Below are 21,958 nucleotides of genomic sequence, written 5' to 3' on the forward strand. Positions count from 1 at the left end.
TTTCCAAAGGAGCTATTACAATCCATATTGTTAGTGATCCATAAATTGTGCACTCTTTTAGTGAAATTTGACCTGATTAGACCACAGTGGCTACAGTTTATGGTGGCAACAATCCTCATCATAAAGAAGACGCATGTCAGCCTCGACAACACAGACTGCATTGTAAAAGTCCCTAAAGGCAAATATGTAATAAACCAGAAACATTCCAAAGGAACTTTTGTGGCTTTGAGGTCGAAATCTGTGTTTTAATAACTCTCTAAATACATATTTGCATAATGGACCATTTAAGGGAGTTCTTATAATTACTATCTCTGGAACAAATATCATTTTGACTTCAAACATCATCACCTGAAAAAGTCTTAAGGGCCCAAGAGGAATAAGTAGGTTCTCTGGTCAATAATCCTCTTTAAATTTTTCCTAAATATAATTTATTTAAAAAGTTGGGGTATAAATAGATTAATATAATGGACCATGCGGGGTTTGGAGGGAGGGGGTTTGCTGCAAGGGCAGAGGCAGCCAGTCATGGAGCAGGAATTTGATAATTGGCTTACTGAGACCACAACTGCAATTCACATTCATTTCTGGGCTCATCCATCTCAAAAATACATTGATATAAAGCAAGGAGTGCAGAGGACAACAATAAAAATGATTGTATAGCAAGGATTGACTTACTAAGAAAGATTAAAGGAACTAAATATATATAGCTTGTCTAAGCAATGACTATGATGTAAGATGATAACAGTCTACACATTTTAGAAGGCTGTAAATCCCATGAAGGAAGGAATTATTTAGTATTCTGAAAGGTGAAACTAAGAATAATGTAATGATATTAAGAAAGAAAATTTCAAATAACAATCAGGAAAGTCTTCCTGACAGTGAGCTGTATTATATTGTGGCTTAGTCACTGAAAGGAAACGATGGAAGTCCCCATCACTTTGCTCTTGTAAAGGCAGAGTGGAAAAATTCTAGAAAATTATAAGCTAGGTTACAGTCATATTTTAGTGCATTGGGTAGGGATGGACTGGCTGACCTAATAAGCTTTTTTCAGCTCTATTTTATATAAATCTATGGTGCCGAAGGATCCGTTAGAGCATAGTGTGTGTGTGGGGTGACTATAGAGGAAGATTTTTAAAGATATAAAGGGGAATTAAATGCCCCACACTGATTAAGATCAAAGGGTTTCCCTTTGTGCCTTTGAAAATCATTCCCATAATTTTCATGTATTTTAGAGTTTACTTTAAAAGTGTTTTACATAAAACTGACATAATGAACTAAAACATACAAATGCAAAGAAAATCAAAGTTCAACCTGCAGTTCTAACCTTTGTTCATCCTAGGGTTGTAGATTGGGCATTACTTTTAGTACCTATGATAGTATTTGCTGGGACTGGTAAAAAAAAAAAGTCAAATAAAACATTTTCCTAGAAAAATGGGTATTATTTGAAATCTGACATGGGCACAATTTTCCATCAGAAAAAAATCAAAACTAAATAGTTTGTGTTGGTTCAATATTAGTTTCTAGTGTGGTGTCTCATGGGAGCTGTAATTCTGGTTCCCTCATGTCCCCATTCTTCCCATGGGCTGTGCTCCCTAGTTGGACTACATCTCCTATCACACATAGAAATCGCTCCCTCTGCATTTGTAAATCAACATTTTTCAAAACTTCTCTTTCCACAAAAAGGTTTTATATTTCAACTTTTTATCCCTGTTTGGCATGAAAACAAATGTTGAAATAGCAGAGGGGGAAATTCTGGTTTTTGATCACCTCCAAGTCAATAGCTACTGACCCTCCTTAACTTTTAGTAATTATAAGCTATGTCATGTGTTTGGGACAAGGAAATAAAGATCAGTCTCTATTAACACTTTATTCATCAATTTAGATGAAGAAGGAGAAAAACTTTAGCCCTAGCATCTAACAAGCTTGCAGAACCAGTCAAATAACCCTGAAATAATTACAAAAGAACTACACACCAGGAAATCAGTACACAACAGATACTATAACAATAACCGCCATTGCAGATGTGAGGGGTTAGCTTCCAAACAGAAAGTAGCTGTAAGTCTATCAAAATAACAGCTATACCATCCTCTCTAGTGTCATATATCATAACTATCAGTGAAAGTCAGTACTATAGGAAGAACTGAAACATTTGCAGAAGACCAGAGAACACAGACTCTTTCTTTAGGATATTCAGAATGCTACTGACAGAAGTAACACATACCCATGTGGTCGCTGACAATGAAAAAACACAGAGCAACAAACAAGCTTCAGGTGTTAAATCCACCTTGGCAGCCAAATAGGCCACAACAAAAGAAATGGTTAGGTGAACAAGAAGTGACTGTGTGATCAGAAACCATTAGTCTCTGAATCTTAGTGACGCTTGTACAATAACTCATCATAATCCTCTCATCTCTTTGGAGACCTTGAATTTAAATTTTCCTATTTGTGCAGTGTAATAATTGGCTTTATTAGTTTATGGTTCTTTCTTTCTTTCTTTCTTGAAGGATACCAACGCCTGCCTTGTGATGGATATAGCCTTTTGTAACCCCAATCTGTGATATGGAACTCGGGCTAGGAAATAAGATAATTTTTTTAACAACTGTCCTGTGTGTTGTGCCCTTTTATGGTCCTAGTTGTGCTGTAAGACAATGGGATATTTTCCTTGATGTCTTCAGTTTGCATGTCAGCCTTAGCAGCATTGCTCAATGTGGTATTTTTGTTTGTTGTTAGGTCAGCTTGATACAATGTGTTCATGTGGCAATATAGAGTAGAGCATAACATAGTGCATATGCTGCTATCAGCAGCAGCACAAACCAGGACAAGTTTGATTTTTCCCCACAGGTTTAAGGTTTTTCAAAACAGTTTTCTAGATGCTTCCAAGAGTTAAAAATTATCTATACTAGTCACAACCTCCAAATGGAATTGGAGGATGATTATAAGAAACAGAAATCCTGCTCGTCACTAAGGCTACGTCTACACTACCCGCCGTATCGTAGCGCGTAAGATTTTTTTTTTTTCGATATCATATCATATCTCATTCATCTAGGCGATATATCGATCCCCCTAACCGATCTCTTCGAATTCGAACTCCACCGGCCGTGCGGTGGCGCGCGCGGCGACATGGAGAGCATCGATCGGGGATCTCGATCGGGAGGGGGGTTATCGATATCGATATAAGATACTTCGACGTTATTCACATATTATTAGCTAGCTGATATCGATTTTATTTTATTTTTTTGACTAATACTTCAAGTCCTTGTTCCAGAATAATGGCTTGACTTTTGGGTTGGCATCAGCCCCAAACAACCCATGAACAAGCTTACTGGCCATGTATTGCATGAAATATGACAGACATTCTGTATTATCTAATGAGGAAAGCAAACAAAAGAAAGCATCTTCCAAATTTGCACTAGCTATTAATAAGACTGTCAGAACATAGACTGTGGGGCCATGGAAAACTGGTAATTAACATAAAAATCATAGTGCAATGTATGTGGGTGGGTTAGGTGGCCTAGTGATTAGCACACTTAGTGCCACCTCCCAGTGGCTAGGTCTTGCAATTCAGGCCCTCCTTTAATTGGAGGTACAATGAGGTCAGCAGATGGCTTGGGTCCCTCCTGTAGTAGGGGCAGTGGTAGGGGAGCCCAGGCCTGCCCTCTCCACTGGGCTCTAACAGCGCCTGGCAAGGAGCCCACTGAGTTGCACTCTCTGGGTCACTTCCTACTGTCTGCTTTTCTCCACCAGCTTCCAGTCCAAAATAAGGTAAAAAGAAAATGCAACCGAACTATCAGCCCCAACCAGGCTCAGCATACATTATTTTTGTCTCATGGAGGTTTCTCCGGCACCCTTCTCAGGAGCCTTCATGGTAGACTGTCCTCCACCCCAGCACCTCTTCTTCTGCACTGGGTTGCTCCCTTGTCAGCCCTTTCTCCAGTTGGAGCATGGTCTGCAGGGCTGGAGGGATGAGGCTACCTGGGCCCAGAATTATCCTACAATTCCGCCCTCCCCTGCCGGCCCAGTGTGGGGTTTCCATATCTCATCCCATCACATGCAGACTCCAAGGAGTTTTGTCCTTTCCGAGGAATTTCATTAACACATTAGATACTGACATTTAATGGCACCCACTCTGTTGCAGAGCATATACTATATAATGGCATAGCTACAGTGAAAGATTGTATCACTGTACAAACTGAAATATCCTATTTTGCCCCGATTGTACCTCAGTAAGATTGTAATCCCTGCACTCGCATACTAGTTGTTTGTTGTGTTCATTAAGAAACACAGCATACAAGAGTCCATACAGTTTGGGCACTAGATGCCAGTGTATGTTGACTGAGTCTTTATTTCCTTTGACTCTTAGGTAGGATTTAGTAGTTGCAATAAAAGTGTGGAGGGTTAACGTCTGTAATGTCCATTAAGCATAGTCAGTCTTTAGAGCCCTGGAAGCCAAGGCCACCTACTTCTGTTTTGGAAACTTAGAAATATAAAGGACAATCACAGTTTTGACCTTTTTCTAAAAATATGTTTCTCACCCTTTTACTTGCAAAGAGCCTTGAAAGTATATATATATAAAAATATCCTGCTGTAAACCAGTCACTAGGGTTGGATGTTCCATTCTGTTTTTATATATATTTAAAACTTAAAAATGTAGGTTTTTTTGTTACATAATCGCACTCAAAACCAAAACAATGTAAACTTTAGAACTGACAAGTCCACTCAGTCCTACTTCTTGTTCAGCCAGTTGCTAAGAAAATGTTTGTTTACATTTACAGTGTCACCTGAAAATGAGAACAGGCATTTGCATGGCACTTTTGTAGGCAGCATTGCAAGGTATTTACATGCCAGATATGCTAAACATTCGTATGCCCCTTCATGCTTTGGTCACCATTCCAGAGGACCTGTTCTCACTTTCAGGTGACATTGTAAACAAGAAGTGGGCAGCATTATCTCCTGCAAATGTAGACAACTTTTTTGTCTTAGCGATTGGCTGAACAAGAAGTAGGACTGAGTGGACTTGTAGGCTCTAAAGTTTTACATTGTTTTGTTTTTGAGCGCAGTTTTTTTGTATATAATTCTACATTTGTAAGTTTAACTTTCATGGTAAAGAGATTGCACTACAGTACTTAGGTGAATTGAAAATACTATATCTTTTGTTTTTTACAGTGCAAATATTTGTAATAAAAATAAATATAAAGTGAGCACTGTACATTTTGTATTCTGTGTGGTAATTGAAATCAATATATTTGAAAATGTACAAACCATCCAAAATATTTAAATAAAAGCTATTCTATTATTATTTAATAGTGCAGTGAATCGTGATTATTTTTTTAAATTGTTTAACAGCCCTAATACACATATATCATGATGTCAAGTATCAGAGGGGTAGCCGTGTTAGTCTAGTTCTGTAAAAGCAGCAAAGAATCCTGTGGCACCTTATAGACTAACAGACGTTTTGCAGCATGAGCTTTCGTGGGTGAATACCCACTTCTTCGGATGCAAGTGGTGGAAATTTCCTGGGGCAGGTATATATAAGCAAGCAAGAAGCAAGCTAGAGATAACGAGGTCAGATCAATCAGGGAGGATGAGGCCCTGTTCTAGCAGTTGAAGTGTGAAAACCAAGGGAGGAGAAACTGGTTCTGTAATTGGCAAGCCATTCACAGTCTTTGTTTAGTCCTGAGCTGATGGTGTCAAATTTGCAGATGAACTGGAGCTCAGCAGTTTCTCTTTGAAGTCTGGTCCTAAAGTTTTTTTGCTGTAGGATGGCCACCTTAAGATCTGCTATAGTGTGGCCAGGGAGGTTGAAGTGTTCTCCTACAGGTTTTTGTATATTGCCATTCCTAATGTCTGATTTGTGTCCATTTATCCTTTTCCTTAGAGACTGTCCAGTTTGGCCAATGTACATAGCAGAGGGGCATTGCTGGCATATGATGGCATATATTACATTGGTGGAAGTGCAGGTGAATGAACCGGTGATGTTGTGACAGATTTTCATTACCAATCTGCCTGGGCCATAGTTGATCAGGCTGGGCCACAGGCTCTTTTTTGGGGAGGAGATGATGAGCCACACCAAGTGTCTAATTTTAAAGCTTTATTAATAAAATAATATATACAGCAGAGAGTTCTGGGAACACTCCCACATCACTCAGGGGAAGAAAGAAAGCATTAGAGCCCCAAGCTCTAACCCACTTTCATACTCACACAAGCATTACCCAAAACTGGCCAGGCCTGGGTGTAATGTGAGAAGAAGAGGGGGAGGGGTGGATGGGAGTTCTTGCCCTGAGTCCAGGTTGTCTAAGAATCTGCTGTTACCTCCGAATTGCTCCAGCTCTCGGGTGGGTTTTTAAGTCCTGGATTCCTTCGGGGGTGTCGTCGTCCAGGACGCTCTGTGCCTGGTGCTCTTTATACCAGTTCCAATCGGCTTGCTGTGGCCTTCTCGGCTGCCCAAAACACACCGGCTCCAGAGAATTTGTTTTCCCTTCTGTTGGCCTTCACCGTCGCCACCTCATTTGCTCTGTTTTTGCTGCTCTCTTTGCAACTTTGCTCCACTTAGTTCTCCTCTTCTCATGACTGGGCAGCTGTAGCTTTCTTGTCTGTAGATTTCTCGTCGAGCCCATAACCTTGGGCCGGGGCCAGCGTCTTATCTTCACACGGAGCTAGCTAAAGTGCCGAGTTAACCCATTTTCTACTTTTTTCTTTCTTCCTCCCACCCCCTTGGCCTTTCGTACTCCTGCAAAGGAATCTTCCATTCCCCATTCACACACCTTTGACCTTCCCCAAAATGCTTTGTGATGCTTGCAGCATTGTTAGCCACATACAATGCTGATCTGCCTTCCCTGGGGACTCCCTGAGGGAGGGGACCATTGGGGCGTGACAATGAATCCTTTGTTTTTTCTGAGAGAATGAAAGCCAATTTGCAGTTGTGTGGGATAGATAAGCTGTCTCACATGCTGCAAGTGGCTCTAAGCTGTAGCCCCACCAGTGTAAACTCTTCTCACATCAAAGTGACGTTTGGCCAGAGGATGGAGGTATCTAAGTAATCACAGTGTGGTCTGGTACTGTATTACACCTGAAATGGGGGAACTGAGGACTCTTTAATACTAATCCTGACACTTAAATGTACTCTTTTTGTGGCCTGAGCCAAGACAATTAACCTTTCAGCCTGTGTTTCCCCATCTCTAAAATGGGGATGATAATAATATGTAGTGACCAGACAGAGGCATTTGTGAAGTGCAGTGTATATGCTAAAGTTTACTAGAAGGCACACAGCATTCCCCTGACCTGCAATTTACTTGGGGAATTATCCCTGGCAATGGCTGTTTAAATGCTGGCAACTGCTCAAAATCAGTTGGCCTTCACTTCTGAAGCAAGTGACTAGGGGTAGAGAAACAGATGCACCTTTCGACATGTATAAAAAAGAGTTAGTTTAATACAGATATGCTCCAAAGAGTCATTTAAGTGACCCCATCCAAAATCGTAAGGCTAGCCCTGAGGCACGATCATGGTTGAGAGGACTCAGTACATTTCAAGGTGTAGGAGCTGAAAAATCATTTTGCAGGCTCACAAAAAATGCTAAGGATGGTTATTTTAAGTACACATTCAGGAACTGGGTTTGAGAAAAGGCGCCACACAAACCCTCAGCTTAGCATGACTTTCATCAGGCTTCTGGAAAAATCTAGTTTACAGTGGGCATGTTCAGAGACTGAACACTGTAGAGTCATTCTCACCCTCGTATTTCATCACCTGTTTTGCAGCGTGCTCCAGCATAGATATGAAACACTATTATTGATTAACATTGAATGCCTAATGTACCAACAGCTCTAATTTGCCCGGGACAGTCTCAGGTTTGCAAACCCTGTCCTGAGGAACTGTAACTGCTTGTTGTCCTGAGGCTGGGTGGTTGTTCTCAGTCAACTATCATATTGTGCTATATTGTCTAGTGTATTTTATTCTTTTGTTGTGTCACAGTTGACAATTTGTCTCTTAAACTATATATAAAATTAATAGACAGGAAAACTAATAAATCAAGCTAAAATTGTCAGTCCCCAGGCAACAGAAAAGAAAGCATTACATACAGAGTGCTTTGAAAGAAATCATGAATACTTATGCAAATACAAATTACTCAGGTTAGGCATGCAAGTTAGGTGCTTAATGCTGGGGTTTTTTTTAAATTCACAAACCTACATTGCAGCCCTAAAGCGATGTCCATTCTCTCAATGTGCCCAGATTGGTTTTATGCACACAGTAGCTTCTGTTGAGAAGTGCCAACTGTAGAAAAGGTTAGTGTATACAATGTGACCCATTTTAGGTGTGCAGTTGTCAGGTTTTACATATGCAGCACAAGTGGATATTTTTTCCAAATGTAGACCATCAAGTTTTACCTACAAGTATCAGAGTAAAGTGAAGTTATTTTAAATGAGAGGATATCCCTTTCTGGCCTACGCATCAAGAACTTGATTGACATTCAGACTAGAGAAAGCTGCAAAGCAAGGATGACTGGAACTTCACCAGTTGCTGCATAACAAACTGAAATTTCCCCCTTGCTTTTATCGGATGTAATAATTTGGTTTCAATTCACTTTGTTCATTTAATTTTGCTTTCTTTTTAATTTTTTTCTGTTATTGATGCCTAAATTTTCACTTATGTGTCTCTGGTTAAAAATGGAGGAAATCAAAATCAGTGGATGCTTTTGAAACAGAATGAAATCCTAGTCCCATTGAAGTCAATGGGAGTTTTGCCATTGACTTTAATTGAGTCAAAAAGTCATCCTATATGTATTAGGATCATAGACTTTAAGGTCAGATGGGACCATCATGATCATCTAGTCTGACCTCCTGCACATTGCAGACTACAGAACCTCACCCATTCAGTCCTGAAATAAACCCCTAACCTCTGGTTGAGTTACTGACATCCTGAAATCATGATTTAAAGACTTCAAGTTACAGAGAATCCACCATTTACACTAGTTTAAACCTGCAAGTGACTCATGCCCCAATATGCAGAGGAAGGTGAAAACCCCTCAGGTTCTCTGCCAATCTGACCTAGGGGAAAATTCCTTCCCCACTTCAAATATCAGCAATCAGTTAGACCCTGAGCACGTCAGCAAGACCCACCAGCCAGATATTTGGGAAAGAATTCTCTGTAGTAATTCCGAGCCCTGCCCATCTAGTGTCCCATCAGCAGCCATTGGAGATATTTGCTGCTAGCAGTTGCAGGTCAGCTACATGCCATTATAGGCAGTCTCATCACACCATCCCCACCATAAACTTATCCAGATCAGCCTTGAGGCCAGTTAGGTTTTTTGCCCCCACTGTTTCCCTTCCAGAATTTCTCTCCTCTGATGGTTAGAAACATTAACCTAATTTTGTTGATGGATATAAACAGGCCATTTGTTCTTGTGTCCACATGGGCACTTAACTTAAAGAATTCCTCTCCCTCCCTGGTGTTTATCCCTCTGATGTATTTATAGAGCGCAAACCTATCTCCCCTCAGCCTTCTTTTGGTTAGATTTAACAAGCCAAGCTATTTGAGTCTCCTCTCATAAGGTAGGTTTTCCATTCCTCAGGTCATCCTAATAACCCTTCCTGGCACCTGTTCCAGTTTGAATAATCTTTCTTAAACATGGGAGACCAGCATTGCACACAGTATTCCAGGTAAGGTCTCACCAGAGCCTTGTATGACGGTACTAACACATTCACCTTTCAGTATGAACCATTGTAATCTCCCCTTAACCAGTTCCTTATTCACCTTTCAATTCTCATATTAATCCCCATCATCTCCAATTTAACTAATAATTTCCTGTGTGGAACTGTATTGAATACCTTACTGAAATCCAGGTAGAATAGATCTACTGCATTTTCTTTGTCTAAAAAAATCAGTTTTCTTCTCAAAGAAAGAGATCAGGTTGGTCTGACATGATCTACCTTTTGTAAAACCATGTTGTATTTTAACCCAATTACCATTCACCTCTATATCCTTAACTACTTTCTCTTTCAAAAATTGTTCCAGGATTAGTATATTAGTATGCAATAATGTATATTATTGCATTAGTATATTACAGATGGGATAAAACTGGAACCAGTTCTCCAAATCCCTTACTTGTAGATGAAATAGGTTTTTGAGGTGAAATTCCCTTGGCTTTGGTTTTGAAGAACTAAATTAGGCTCAAGTGTTTTTGAAAAAATTACACCCTCCCTAGTTTTTGCCTTTCTATATGACACATTGTTACATGCCAGACATTTGGGAACGTATTAGTGGAGGGTGGGAGAGGATGGCAGGGGAAGGAAAAATTGTAAAAGACTGGTAGCTCATGCTGTATTACAAATTAGAATCTTGTGCATCAATTCAAATAAAAATTCAAGTTTTTAAAAAATAAAGCATTCCCAGTGCAGAATCAAATGAGCATCATAATATTGCAGTCTTTTATTGTAATACAAGTTTTATTCCATTTTCAGGTTTCATTACAATCATTGATACAGGAGTGAGATTCATGAATTTGAATGCAGTGTTACACTTGAGTGTGTGCTGCTATTTCAACCTTGTAAAGATTCTGCATGTTGATTGGCTTGCCATTCTACCTCATTTACCAAAAGAACATGACCTTGCAAATCAGCTGGTTAGGTTAAAGAACTATGTAAAGTAAAAGTAGTGCTGGATACCTGTGTCCTTTGCAGACAGAAGGATTAAAAATCCTCTGTCAAAGTGTTCTCAGTCAAAGAGTGTAATGAGAAGAGGAAATGACACAATGTGAATATATGCTTATGTTACTGATTCCACCAGGCACTGGAAAATGGTACAAAATCAAACTAGCGTTATTACATTCTCCATACTGTTATACTTTGCAGCCTTTCTCCTTCTCTTACAAGCCACTAGAATTTAATTCAGATAGTTCAGCAAATTTTCACTTAGGTGCAGAATTGATTTATCGCTATTAAAAGCTGATTGTATGCACATTACACTGAAAACACAGAGCTTGATTCATTAGGAAGTGTTCCTTAAAGGACTTTTTTGCAAGAATTCTCTTTCAGAAGTTAGGTGCATATTGTAAGTTTAGCTCCAAATAGAAAAAAAAAAAAACCAACCCCGAACAATTGAAGACATACCATCTGTTAGGTGCAGCTACCTATTTATTTTAATAATTATCTATTTTTATTTTAGCCAAGGAAGCATCTTATTAGTCCTTAAATATTTTGTATGCAGTTTGTTGGCATTACTGAGGGTTGGTCAGCTGGACTTCAATGCTTCAGTTATAGAGCAGAAAATAGCATCTCTACATCTCATGGGCCTGATCCTTAAAGACCCTGAGAACCCCCTGTGAAGAATAGAGTCCTCCATTTTCAACAACATTTGTCTTCAGTGGGAGTTAAGGCTGCTCAGCACCTTGCAGGATTGGGCCATAATAGTAATATGGTACTTGGTCCCATATTTATATTGCATGTGGTTTGGGGGGGAAAGGCATTAAACTACCTATACAGTTAATTAATTGGCATCCTTATTGACTAGGATTAATATTGCATATTTTAAAAAAAATCTCTGCTAACTGCATCATTTTTCGGTACTTTTGACAACTGGGCTGTCTCAATTCTAGTAATAGATCTTTCTCCATGGGCATTGTTACCCTTATTACAAGACATTTTCATGCTGTAGCCACTAAATGGAACAATCTGAGACATGTACCAGACTATGAAATTGAATCCCCCCACCCCTTGTCACTATAGAGTTTATTCTTGTAGAAATTGAAAACTGAGTGTTAATAACACATATGGATTTATGAATTGTTATGAGGGGTCCAAATCTCTCTCAAATGTATTTGTAGTATTATAATAAAGTTATGCCCTCTATTCAGGTATCTCTATCAGAAGTAATTTTCTCATACAAACTGATAGCGCTTATAGTTTACATACTTTGGGGCCCTAGACTCCAATGAGTTATACCTCTGCTTTAAGTAGATTTTTGTGAACTACACTAAAAATGTGTGCAGCATAAATCTCCTATGTAAATTACATGACATCACAAATTATTAATCTGGATTACATCAGAGAGTTCATTCTTCTATGGTTTTCAATGGACAGTGGTTTTCAAACCTTTTCATTTGCAGATACCTAAACATTTTTGAATGGAGATATGGACCCTTTTGGAGATCTTAGACATAGTCTGTGGACATCCGGGGGTCTGTGGACTATGGGTTGAAAACAACTGCTCTAAGACATTTGGGGATTGTGAACATGTCTGAAAAGGTGCAAATAATAAGGGGTTTTCATTAATTCATAAAAATTTACCTGTTGTGTTGAAGAAATGTTGGTACACAGTTCATTTTGATACCTGACAAAGTAATCTATCAAGTAATGGCTGTCACATTTTAAGGGTAATCTAAATAAAAGATTTGCCTTATTCTTTTAGAGCGCTGGTCCAATTGGGTCCAATATCCTGACTCCCTTAGGAGCACTATGAAAACTCCACTGGCCAATTTTGCTATACTGTCCATGGAATGGCAGTCCTTCTTGACCCCTGCACTACTAAGCCTACACTGTGTTTTGTAAGACTTCATTACTTATATATTACTTTCAAAAGAACAGGCAGGTTTCTCCAGTGTAATCAGCACAAACATAGCTGCCTGGAGTAATGGTGTTTGGTGACCAGGAGATTGGCAGTTTCATATTCTGGGAGTTAAACTTGATTTTTGTCACTTTAACATGTTGGGATTCAGAGTGTCCTAATATGGTCAAAAACTGTGCAATAGCACAGAGGTCCAAAGGAGAATTCCTTTGCCTGTATTTGAGCTTCAGGTACAAAGCTGTGATGAAAGCCTATAGAGGCTGGGTGTAACTCTTGTTCAGTAATGTGCCTGAATTGTGTTTTGCAAATAAAAGGAGGCCAGAAACTGACTCACACTAGAGTCCCTTTGCCCTACTCGGGCAGCACACAGAGGAGTTTACCTCTGCCTTAAATAAGCAACTGAGGATTCCCCCACTGGTTGGCATAGAGCTGGTTATATGTGCTCCATGCCTTACCCTCCCAACATAGGTGGAAGGGCATGTGGTCAGAGCATGGAAGCAGGCGGTTACACTCAGTGCCCATGGTTTATTTATTGCCAAAGTGCCTGATCATCTGGAGCAATGGATGTGTGCAGCTTCTTGTGACCCCAATGGGAGTTGTGGACACACATGTGTGGAGGCAATCAGTTGTGTGTATAAATGTGCACATATAACACTTAGAGTTTTGGCCTCAAAATACGTTTCCCCATCCATAATATATTCTCTCCTAATGTGCACATTATATTGATTTCACCAATATTTTTCTTTCTTTTAATACAAGTTTTTTTAAATGTCCACTGTATAGACTATTCTACCCTCCCTGCATGAAGTATTTATGTGTATAATGCCAATTTACACTAATAGATTTTACTAGTTATTGTGCATTCAAACATCGCGATGCAACAATAGACCCCAGTGCAACCCCTGTCTAAAACAGAGCAATACGGGAAGGCCTGGAACACTGTCAGTCAACCATAGTTAACATTGGACTTCACAAGCATCATACTAGGATTTGCATGTTGTTCTATACCTTATTATTATATACAAAAATATCAATTCAGATTTAGAGTGACTGATCATACTTCCATTGAAGTCAATAGCAAAATTTCCAGTGAGCAAAACCAGGCCCATAAACCTTGCAGGAAGTCTATAGAAGTGCTAGAGGCAAGAGACGAGCAACATTACTACAGTTGGTTTTAATAAATTAAATTTAGATACCAAAGAAAATTTCCATCCACTCCAGGTTAATAGAACAATTATTCTCTGGTCTGAACTCACTCAGGTCTTGCTTGCTTCTGCCACCCACACTGAGGCCTTGTCTACACTACAAGACTATTTCGAATCTACTTAAGTCGAATTTGTGTATCCACACTAAATACACTAATTCGAAATTCTGAGTCCACATTAACGGGGCCGGCGTCGACTTTCGAAGCGGTGCACTGTGGGAAGCTATCCCACAGTTCCCGCAGTCCCCGCTGCCCATTGGAATGCTGGGTAGAGCTCGCAATGCCTGCTGGGGGAAAAAATGTGTCGAGGGCGGTTTTGGGATACTGTCGTCATTGAACCGTCAATCACGCCCTCCCTGAAAGCACCGGCGGGAAATCTGATCGCGCCCTTCTCTGGTCGGTTACAGCGCGGACGCCACAGCACTGCGAGCATGGAGCCCGCTGTGATCATCGCTGCACTTATGGCCGTTGTCGACTCCTCGCACCTTATCGTCCACCTCTTCCACAGTCAGATGCTGAGAAATCGGGCAAGGAGGCTCCGGCAGCGCGGTGAGGAGAGTGGCGCAGGCCTCTCACAAAGCAGGGTACGCCGCGCCGTGGAGATCATGGTGGCAATGGGTCAAGTTCATGGTGTGGAACGGCGATTCTGGGCCCGGGAAACAAGCACGGACTGGTGGGACCGCATAGTGCTGCAGGTCTGGGATGAAACAGAGTGGCTGCGAAACTTCAGGATGCGTAAGGGCACTTTCCTTGAACTGTGTGACTTGCTGTCCCCTGCCCTGAAGCGCCAGGACACACGGATGCGAGCAGCCCTGAGTGTGCAGAAGCGAGTGGCCATAGCCCTCTGGAAACTTGCCATGCCAGACAGCTACCGGTCAGTAGTGAACCACTTTGGCGTGGGCAAATCTACCGTGGGGGTTGCTGTGATTCAAGTGGCCCACGCAATCGTTGAGCAACAGCTCTCAAAGGTAGTGACTCTCGGAAACTTCCAGGTCGTCATAGATGGCTTCGCCACGATGGGATTCCCAAACTGCGGTGGGGCTATAGATGGGACTCACATCCCTATCCTGGCACCAGCCCACCAGGCCAGCGAGTACATTAACCGAAAGGGCTACTTTTCAATGGTGCTGCAAGCACTGGTGGACCATAGGGGACGTTTTACCAACATCTTCGTCGGGTGGGCGGGCAAGGTTCATGACGCGCGTGTGTTCAGGAACTCTGGTCTCTTCAAACGCCTCCAGACAGGTACTTTCTTCCCGGACCACAAAATAATGGTTGGGGATGTGCAGATGCCTACAGTGATCCTCGGGGACCCGGCCTACCCGCTAATGCCCTGGCTCATGAAGCCCTATAGAGGCACCTTGGACAGTGAGAAGGAACTCTTCAACTACCGGCTGAGCAAGTGCAGAATGGTCGTGGAGTGTGCTTTCGGACATCTCAAGGGGAGATGGCGGAGCTTACTGACTCGCTCGGACATCAGCGAAAAGAATATCCCCGTAGTTATTGCTGCTTGCTGTGTGCTCCACAATCTCTGTGAGAGCAAGGGCGAGACCTTTTTGGCCAGATGGGAGGTTGAGGCAAATCTCCTGGCTGCTGTTTACGATCAGCCAGACACCCGTGCCGAGAGAATATCCCAGCGGGAAGCGCTGTGCATCCGGGAGGCTTTGAAAGCTAGTTTCCTCGCAGAGCAGGGTAACCTGTGACTGTCCACTTGATTTTAAGAGAGCCTGATCATGGGCCTGTGTCTGTATGTGTCGAGTTAGATCTGAGCTCACAAACCCGGTTCTCCAAGTTTCCCCCACTTCCAAAGCACGTTTTAAAACTAAAAAAATGTAACAGTAATTAATAATAAATCTTTCGTTGACTTTGCATTTCTGTTCCTGGGTTGAAACATGGAAGCATACTGTGCTGGGTTCGGTGTGCACTGATGTACAGACCGCTTGTCCAATACAGGACGGACAGCCTCCTGCTCCTACATAGGTCTGTGGGGTGGGAGATGGTTTACAGTGATTGTGCATGTAGGGGTGGGCTTGCAGGAAGGGGCGAGGGGTGCCGTCTTTGGATAGGGGTTTGCATGATGGCTGTGGGCTGTGGGTTTGGGCGTTGGAAGGGGTGAGGGGTGTGGGGGACGGGTGAGTATCTGTCCCTGGATGAGGGCTCTTTTTGGGGCTCAGGGCAGCGGAGAGGCTCGTGGCTACGGTCGAAGTGCATGGTAAGGGAAGCCTGCCTTTACATTTGGGGATGGCAGGCGCCAGGACCCTGGACAAGCATACACATCAACGAATGACCCGGGGCAGCATACACCACACAGACTGACCCTGGTGCCTAGTGACTGCAGTCTGTGTGTGCCCTGCAGTTGACCTTGCCCCCAAGTCTGTACCCTGGTAATGTGGGCTATGCACTGCAATTAAAAATCCCCCCCCCTACACACAAAGTCTTCTGACAGGAGAAACGTGACAGAAACAGAGAGTAACAGCAAACCGCTTTTAATAATGTTATACACAGTGGGGGGTTGAAACTTGGATTTGGGACTGGGTGATCCTGTAAGGGAAGAACTTCTACAAATTTAGAGCGCGAGAGGTGTCTTGTACATTAGCGCTCTGCTGCGGTGCAGTGACAGTTCTCACGGCCCCTACCGCCCCTCCTTCTTGTAACTTTGGGTGAGGGGGGGACAGGACTTCTTGGCGTTGGAGGGCGGTTGCAGATGCAGTGCAGGGGGGCTCTCTCCTCCTGCCTGCGGTCCTGCAGAACATCTACAAGGCGCCGGAGCGTGTCCGTTTGCTCCCTCATTAGACCAAGCAGCGTTTGAGTCGCCTGCTGGTCTTCCTGCCGCCACCTATCCTCCCGTTCGATGTGTGTGCGATGCTGCTGACACAGGGTCTCCCTCCACTGTCTCTGCTCTGCCGCCTCTGCTCTGGAGCAGGCCATCAGTTCCTGGAACATCTCGTCCCTAGTCTTTTTCTTTCGCCGTCTAATCTGAGCCAGCCTCTGCGAGGGGGATGCCGGGGCAGTCCGGGAAAGAGCCGAAGCTGTGTGATGGGAAAAAGTAAGTGATTTCCTTGAACAGATACATGTTTGCGAACAGTGAACACAGTCTAGTCAGTTTCTGTGAACAAGACCATACAGGGCACCTAGTCTCACGAGATCTCAGGACAAGTTCGAGATTTCGGAATACGCTTTCAGTGGTTGCGGTCTTGCACAGGAGAGACGCATGCGGGAGGGACAGCTGAATCCGTCTAGCAGCCAGTCCTGGTAAGCCTTACAGTAGAGTCTGCTTAACAGTTAATGGATAGCTGTGCCCTCCCGCTAAAGGCAATCTGGAAAGCATAAAGTCTGAGCCTTTTCCAGCCCCTCCTGGCAGTGCACGGGAAAGATCAGTGTATGCTTTTCCTCTGTGGCCTCCAACACATGGCTGTTAAGCGAGGGTCATTCTTATGCAAAGTAAAAGTCTACCATTCACAATAGTAACAGTACACTAATTGCCCTAATTAGATGCAGCACTTCCAGAACGACATTACCCTGAGGCGTGTCACTCGGAGTCAGAGAGCGGATGCTAAGAGAAGCCCTGCACAGACCAGGACCACATGCTGCCATGCTTGTGGAGGCGATGATTCCCCTTTACATTAGGATGGCCTGGCGCGGAAGAGTGTGTTTCCACGGAGCACCCAATAAGGCACCTCTCCCCAGGAACCTCCTGCGGAGGCTTTTCGAGCTGCTCTCTGAGAGCTTTTTTGAACTGTCCCAAGAGGATTATTGCTCTATTCCTATATGTGTGGACCTACTTTTTGTATAGTTTGAGATTTAAAATTTTTTATATAGTATTTCTATTTTTTATATACCTGTTTTTTAAAAAATAAATGTTTCCCTGTTTGTAGCACTTACCGCCTGATCCTTCCCCTGATTCTGAGTCCGGGTTAACGGCAGGGGAGGGTTGGTAGGGGATCTCTGTGAGGGTGATGAAGAGATCCTGGCTGTCAGGGAAAGCGGGAGTGGGTTCGCTGTCGCCTGCGCCGTCCTCCAAAGACCATTCCTCATCTTCCCCATCGGCGAACATCGAGGAGGAACTGTCCCGGTACACTATTCCGTCCTCGGAGTCCACCGTCACTGGTGGGGCAGTGGTGGCAGACCCACCTAGAATGGCATGCAGTGCCTCGTAGAAGCGGCATGTCTGGGGCTTGGCTCCGGAGCGTCCGTTTGCCGCTCTGACTTTTTGATACCCTTGTCTTAGGTCCTTGACTTTCACGCGGCACTGCATCGCATCCCGGCTATATCCTTTGTCTTTCATGGCTTTCGAGACCTTCTCGAAGGTCTTTGCATTCCGCTTGCTGGAGCGCAGCTCCGAGAGCACAGACTCCTCGCCCCACACAGCGATCAGATCCATGACTTCCCGGTCAGTCCATTCTGGGGACCACTTTCTATTCTGGGATTGCCCGGACTCCTCTGCTGGAGAGCTCTGCATCGTTGCAGGTGCTGCGGAGCTCGCCCCGATGTCCAATCAGGACGTCAGATTCAAAGTGCCCAGACAGGAAAAGGAATTCAAATTTTCCCGGGTCATTTCCTGTGTGGCTGGCCAGAGAATCCAAGCTCGGACTGCTGTCCAGAGCGTCAACAGAGTGGTGCAGTGTGGGATAGCTCCCGGAGCTACTAAGTTCGATTAGCATCCACACCTAGCCTAATTCGAGCTAGCCATGTCGAATTTAGCGTTACTCCACCTGTTGGGGTGGAGTACCAAATTCAAACTAAAGAGCCCTCTAGTTCGAATTAAATGGCTTCCTGGTGTGGACGGTTGAGCGGTTAGTTCGAAATAACGCTGCTAAATTTGACTTAAAGTCCAAGTGTAGACCAGGCCTGAGTTGCAGCTTACTCCACTACTTTGAGACTTCTTGTAAGCTTTTCAGGTCAGAGATTCTTGTTTATTATTTGTATTGCCTAGGAACTCCAGTTGTGGACCAGGATCCCATTGTGCTCGGCATTAGAAACACAGAACAAAATGTGTCTGTATGGTGTGTGGCACTAAATAGGCCCCGGTCCTGCTTGGAATATATTTGCAATGTTAATGCTAAAATAATGGACCCCTAAGCATAAAAACCACTGGCCTGACTGTCAAAGCTTCTGAGAACTCACAACTGCCATTAACTGCAGATAAGGTGGTGGATGCTTTCCCCTTCTGAAAACTCTCACTGCTTGTGTTTTTCTGCATCTTGATAGATGATTCTGTTGATTTAACCTTAGGCTGGGATTTTGTTTTTAGTTCTTCAGTCTTATCCTGCATTTCGTGTGTACCCTCCACTCCCAGTGCATTCAGTAGGAATTTTGTGTGCATTAAGAATTCGTGATAGTGGATGGAGAAAATTTCCCATGTGTGTCTTTCCTTTTCCCCTCTCTATCTGTTGGAAATAAATTGTTTATATTGCTAGAAACTGTTAATGCAGTTAAACCATCTTGTAGCATGCAAACCTATGTCATTCCATTCTGCTAGTGTCCCATGGCTAAAAATGAACATTTTGATGTAATTTCATTTGAGTTGCTTCATAATTTATTAATAGTTTCATTAAAATACCATGGATGTCTGCTACATACAGGGTGTTATATAAGCCACAATAGAAAAGACAAGAAATCATAAAAAAGGCATTTTAAAGGAAAGTTTCTGTTTCTTGGATCCACCATGTTAAAGAAAAATGGACCAAATTTTAGCCCTGGTGTAAAAACCTGGATAAGTTTGGCTCAGAATTCTGTGGGTTATAAATTTCTGCATCTCTTCTATCCACATTTACAAAATATTTATTTTCAAAATAATAAACATGTTTGCTTAGGGATGCAGAGTACAACTTTTATAGGTACCTCTTAAACCTTAAAAACGTGTTTCCAGAATAATGAAGTAAGCTTGTTGTAAGCTTCCAGTATTGCCAACTGAGAAGTCAGCATTTACATTCCAGTTGGTTGTCTACTGCTGATGTCATTGCATTAGTGCTGGTTGGTCAAAATGCAAAGACAGGAAGCTTATGAACTGATTTAGATTTGACCCAGTTGATTGCACACTCCGATGAATTCATTCTTTATATAAAATACATATCTTAAATATTTTCCTAGTATAATGCATTATGAAAAACCTGGGAATTGTTTCCTCATTTTGATCGTGTGACACCTTGTTCTGTAAATTTGGCTCTGTGGGACTCAAAGTTGGGCTCTTTGTACTCTGCTAACGTTATGTGCAAATTAGAATGAAGATCTACTCCACACTGTATTGTTGTTGTTTGCGTTTGGATTCTTAACAATTTCATTTTTACAGTTAGTCTCTGGCAAGCATACACTCGTGTGTGTACATCAGCAAACTGCCCAACAGTAATTCTGGTGATCTTTACAAATTTTAGATTGAAAGGTTTCGAAAGTTGTGTTTTAATCCATTGATAGTAAACCTTTTGAATTGAGTAAACCTTCTGTAAAGAGCTGCTTTTTTAAAACAAAATTAATTGTCCTTTGATACCATGCAAGCTCATTTTTGTAGAAGCCATAAGATCAGGGTTCAGGTCTCACAAGACAGCTTAGGCTCATATCAAGTGTTGACACTTTTTGTGGTAAAGTGTAGGAGAGCTGCATTGTTAGAGGTGCCGTACTTTGGATGAGATATTAAAGGAACCATCTGTCCATCTATGGAGAAGTAAAAGAGCCTAAGGCACTTTCTTAAAAAGAACAGGGGATAGCACTTGTGTCCTAGAAAATATATCCTCTTTCATTAAAACAGGCTCTGCTGTCCAGAGCTGTTTGTAAGCTATTATTGACCATTATGTGATGGCTGTTCTTGCCTATTTGTCACTATACTAATAATATGTAACTCGTTATTTTGTAAGCTCTGTGGATTTAGTGTGCTATTTAAAACCAGAGTCTATTCTCAATGATTTTCTGTTTCTTTTTTAGATACTTCAAGAAATGTAAAAGCATCCCCAGAGACAGCTGAAGTCTTTTTTCAGAAGTTAAGAAATAAATATGAATTCACAGTTTTGGTGACTCTAAAACAAGCCCATTTAAATTCAGGTGTTATTCTTTCTATTCATCATTTAGATCATAGGTAAGTACTGCCACTTATATTTCCTGTATTATTCATATACTGCTAAATACAAATACATGCCTTAATTAAATCAGAAAAATAAGCTCAAGAAAATGACGGTAAGATTTGTTGTGCAGAAGATCACTTTCAAGCAGCTATAGTGTAAGGCAACACGCACTATGCAAATTAATAGATATTCAAAAATCTAAATCCACCAACAGAATGTGGAACAACTGTCACTCTTTAAATGTCTCCTGCTGCTAAGGGCATAAAAAGCCATTTTGCTGTTGTTGGTCATAACATTATGTGCCAGATACCCAGATGGTGTAAATAAGCATTGCTCCATTGTAGTCAATAGAGCTATACCAATTTATACCAGCTCTGGATCTGGCCCTATAACTGTAACATTTAACTAGCTGGCTCATAAGTTTCTAAAGATAGTAAAGATTTCCTCTCGGTTATGGACATACACCTATAAAAACGTGCACAGTAGTTTGTAAAGAACACCTTTTAGGTTTGAAAGACATGAAGCATTTGAGGTTTAATTCTTTCTGATAGTATAATCACTGTTTGAGATATAGAAGGGATATTCTCTATATTTTCTGTAGCAGCTATAGCTACTGAAGCTAGCCAACCTCTGGTTCTATGAAAGGGTAAGAAGGAATTTTAAAAACCTGCAATTTTTTCCTGAATAAATTAGTCATCACCCTGGCAACAGATCGTCTCTCCCTCCAGTGTGTAGACCATTAATTTTTTTCTGATATATTACTGTAATACTTCTCTACTTGATAGTTGTGCTATTAAATGAAACAGTTGTATATATATATGATTGTAAAGAGGCTGATTATAAAGGAAACTTTCATAATAGGATTACTATTACTGGAAAACTGGTATATTACTAAATACAAGGGATCAGATTTCAGTATCATAAGGGCAATTCTCCTTCCCCTTCTTTTCAAACAGTCCCAAAACTTGGAACTAATTTGAGGTTTACATTTTTTTTATTAACTACCCATCTCCCCCATTGTAGCAGGACCAGCTGTCTCCTGAGTGCTTCCTCATGGTTTGGGGTGGCTCTGTGGTGCCCTGTCTTAATTTTCCCTCTTAGGTAACCCAAGGACTGTATGCTAGGCTCTTTTGCTTCAATAATATGCCTCCTG

At 41.9% G+C, this 21,958-nt stretch overlaps 1 protein-coding gene across 2 annotated transcripts in view; it reads left to right on the plus strand.

Annotated features, from left to right (window-relative positions):
* The window catches only part of NELL2 (neural EGFL like 2), a 221,853-nt gene that overhangs the window by 12,235 nt on the left and 187,660 nt on the right, over positions 1–21,958 (plus strand). For both annotated transcript variants that reach the window (XM_039505120.1, XM_039505129.1), the window contains exon 3: positions 20,669–20,819. In XM_039505120.1, the coding sequence (XP_039361054.1) occupies positions 20,669–20,819 (151 nt within the window). The remainder of the gene's footprint in view (positions 1–20,668; positions 20,820–21,958) is intronic.

This window comes from Mauremys reevesii, linkage group 1 (genome assembly GCF_016161935.1).
Source record: "Mauremys reevesii isolate NIE-2019 linkage group 1, ASM1616193v1, whole genome shotgun sequence".
Classification (NCBI taxonomy): Eukaryota; Metazoa; Chordata; order Testudines; family Geoemydidae; genus Mauremys; species Mauremys reevesii.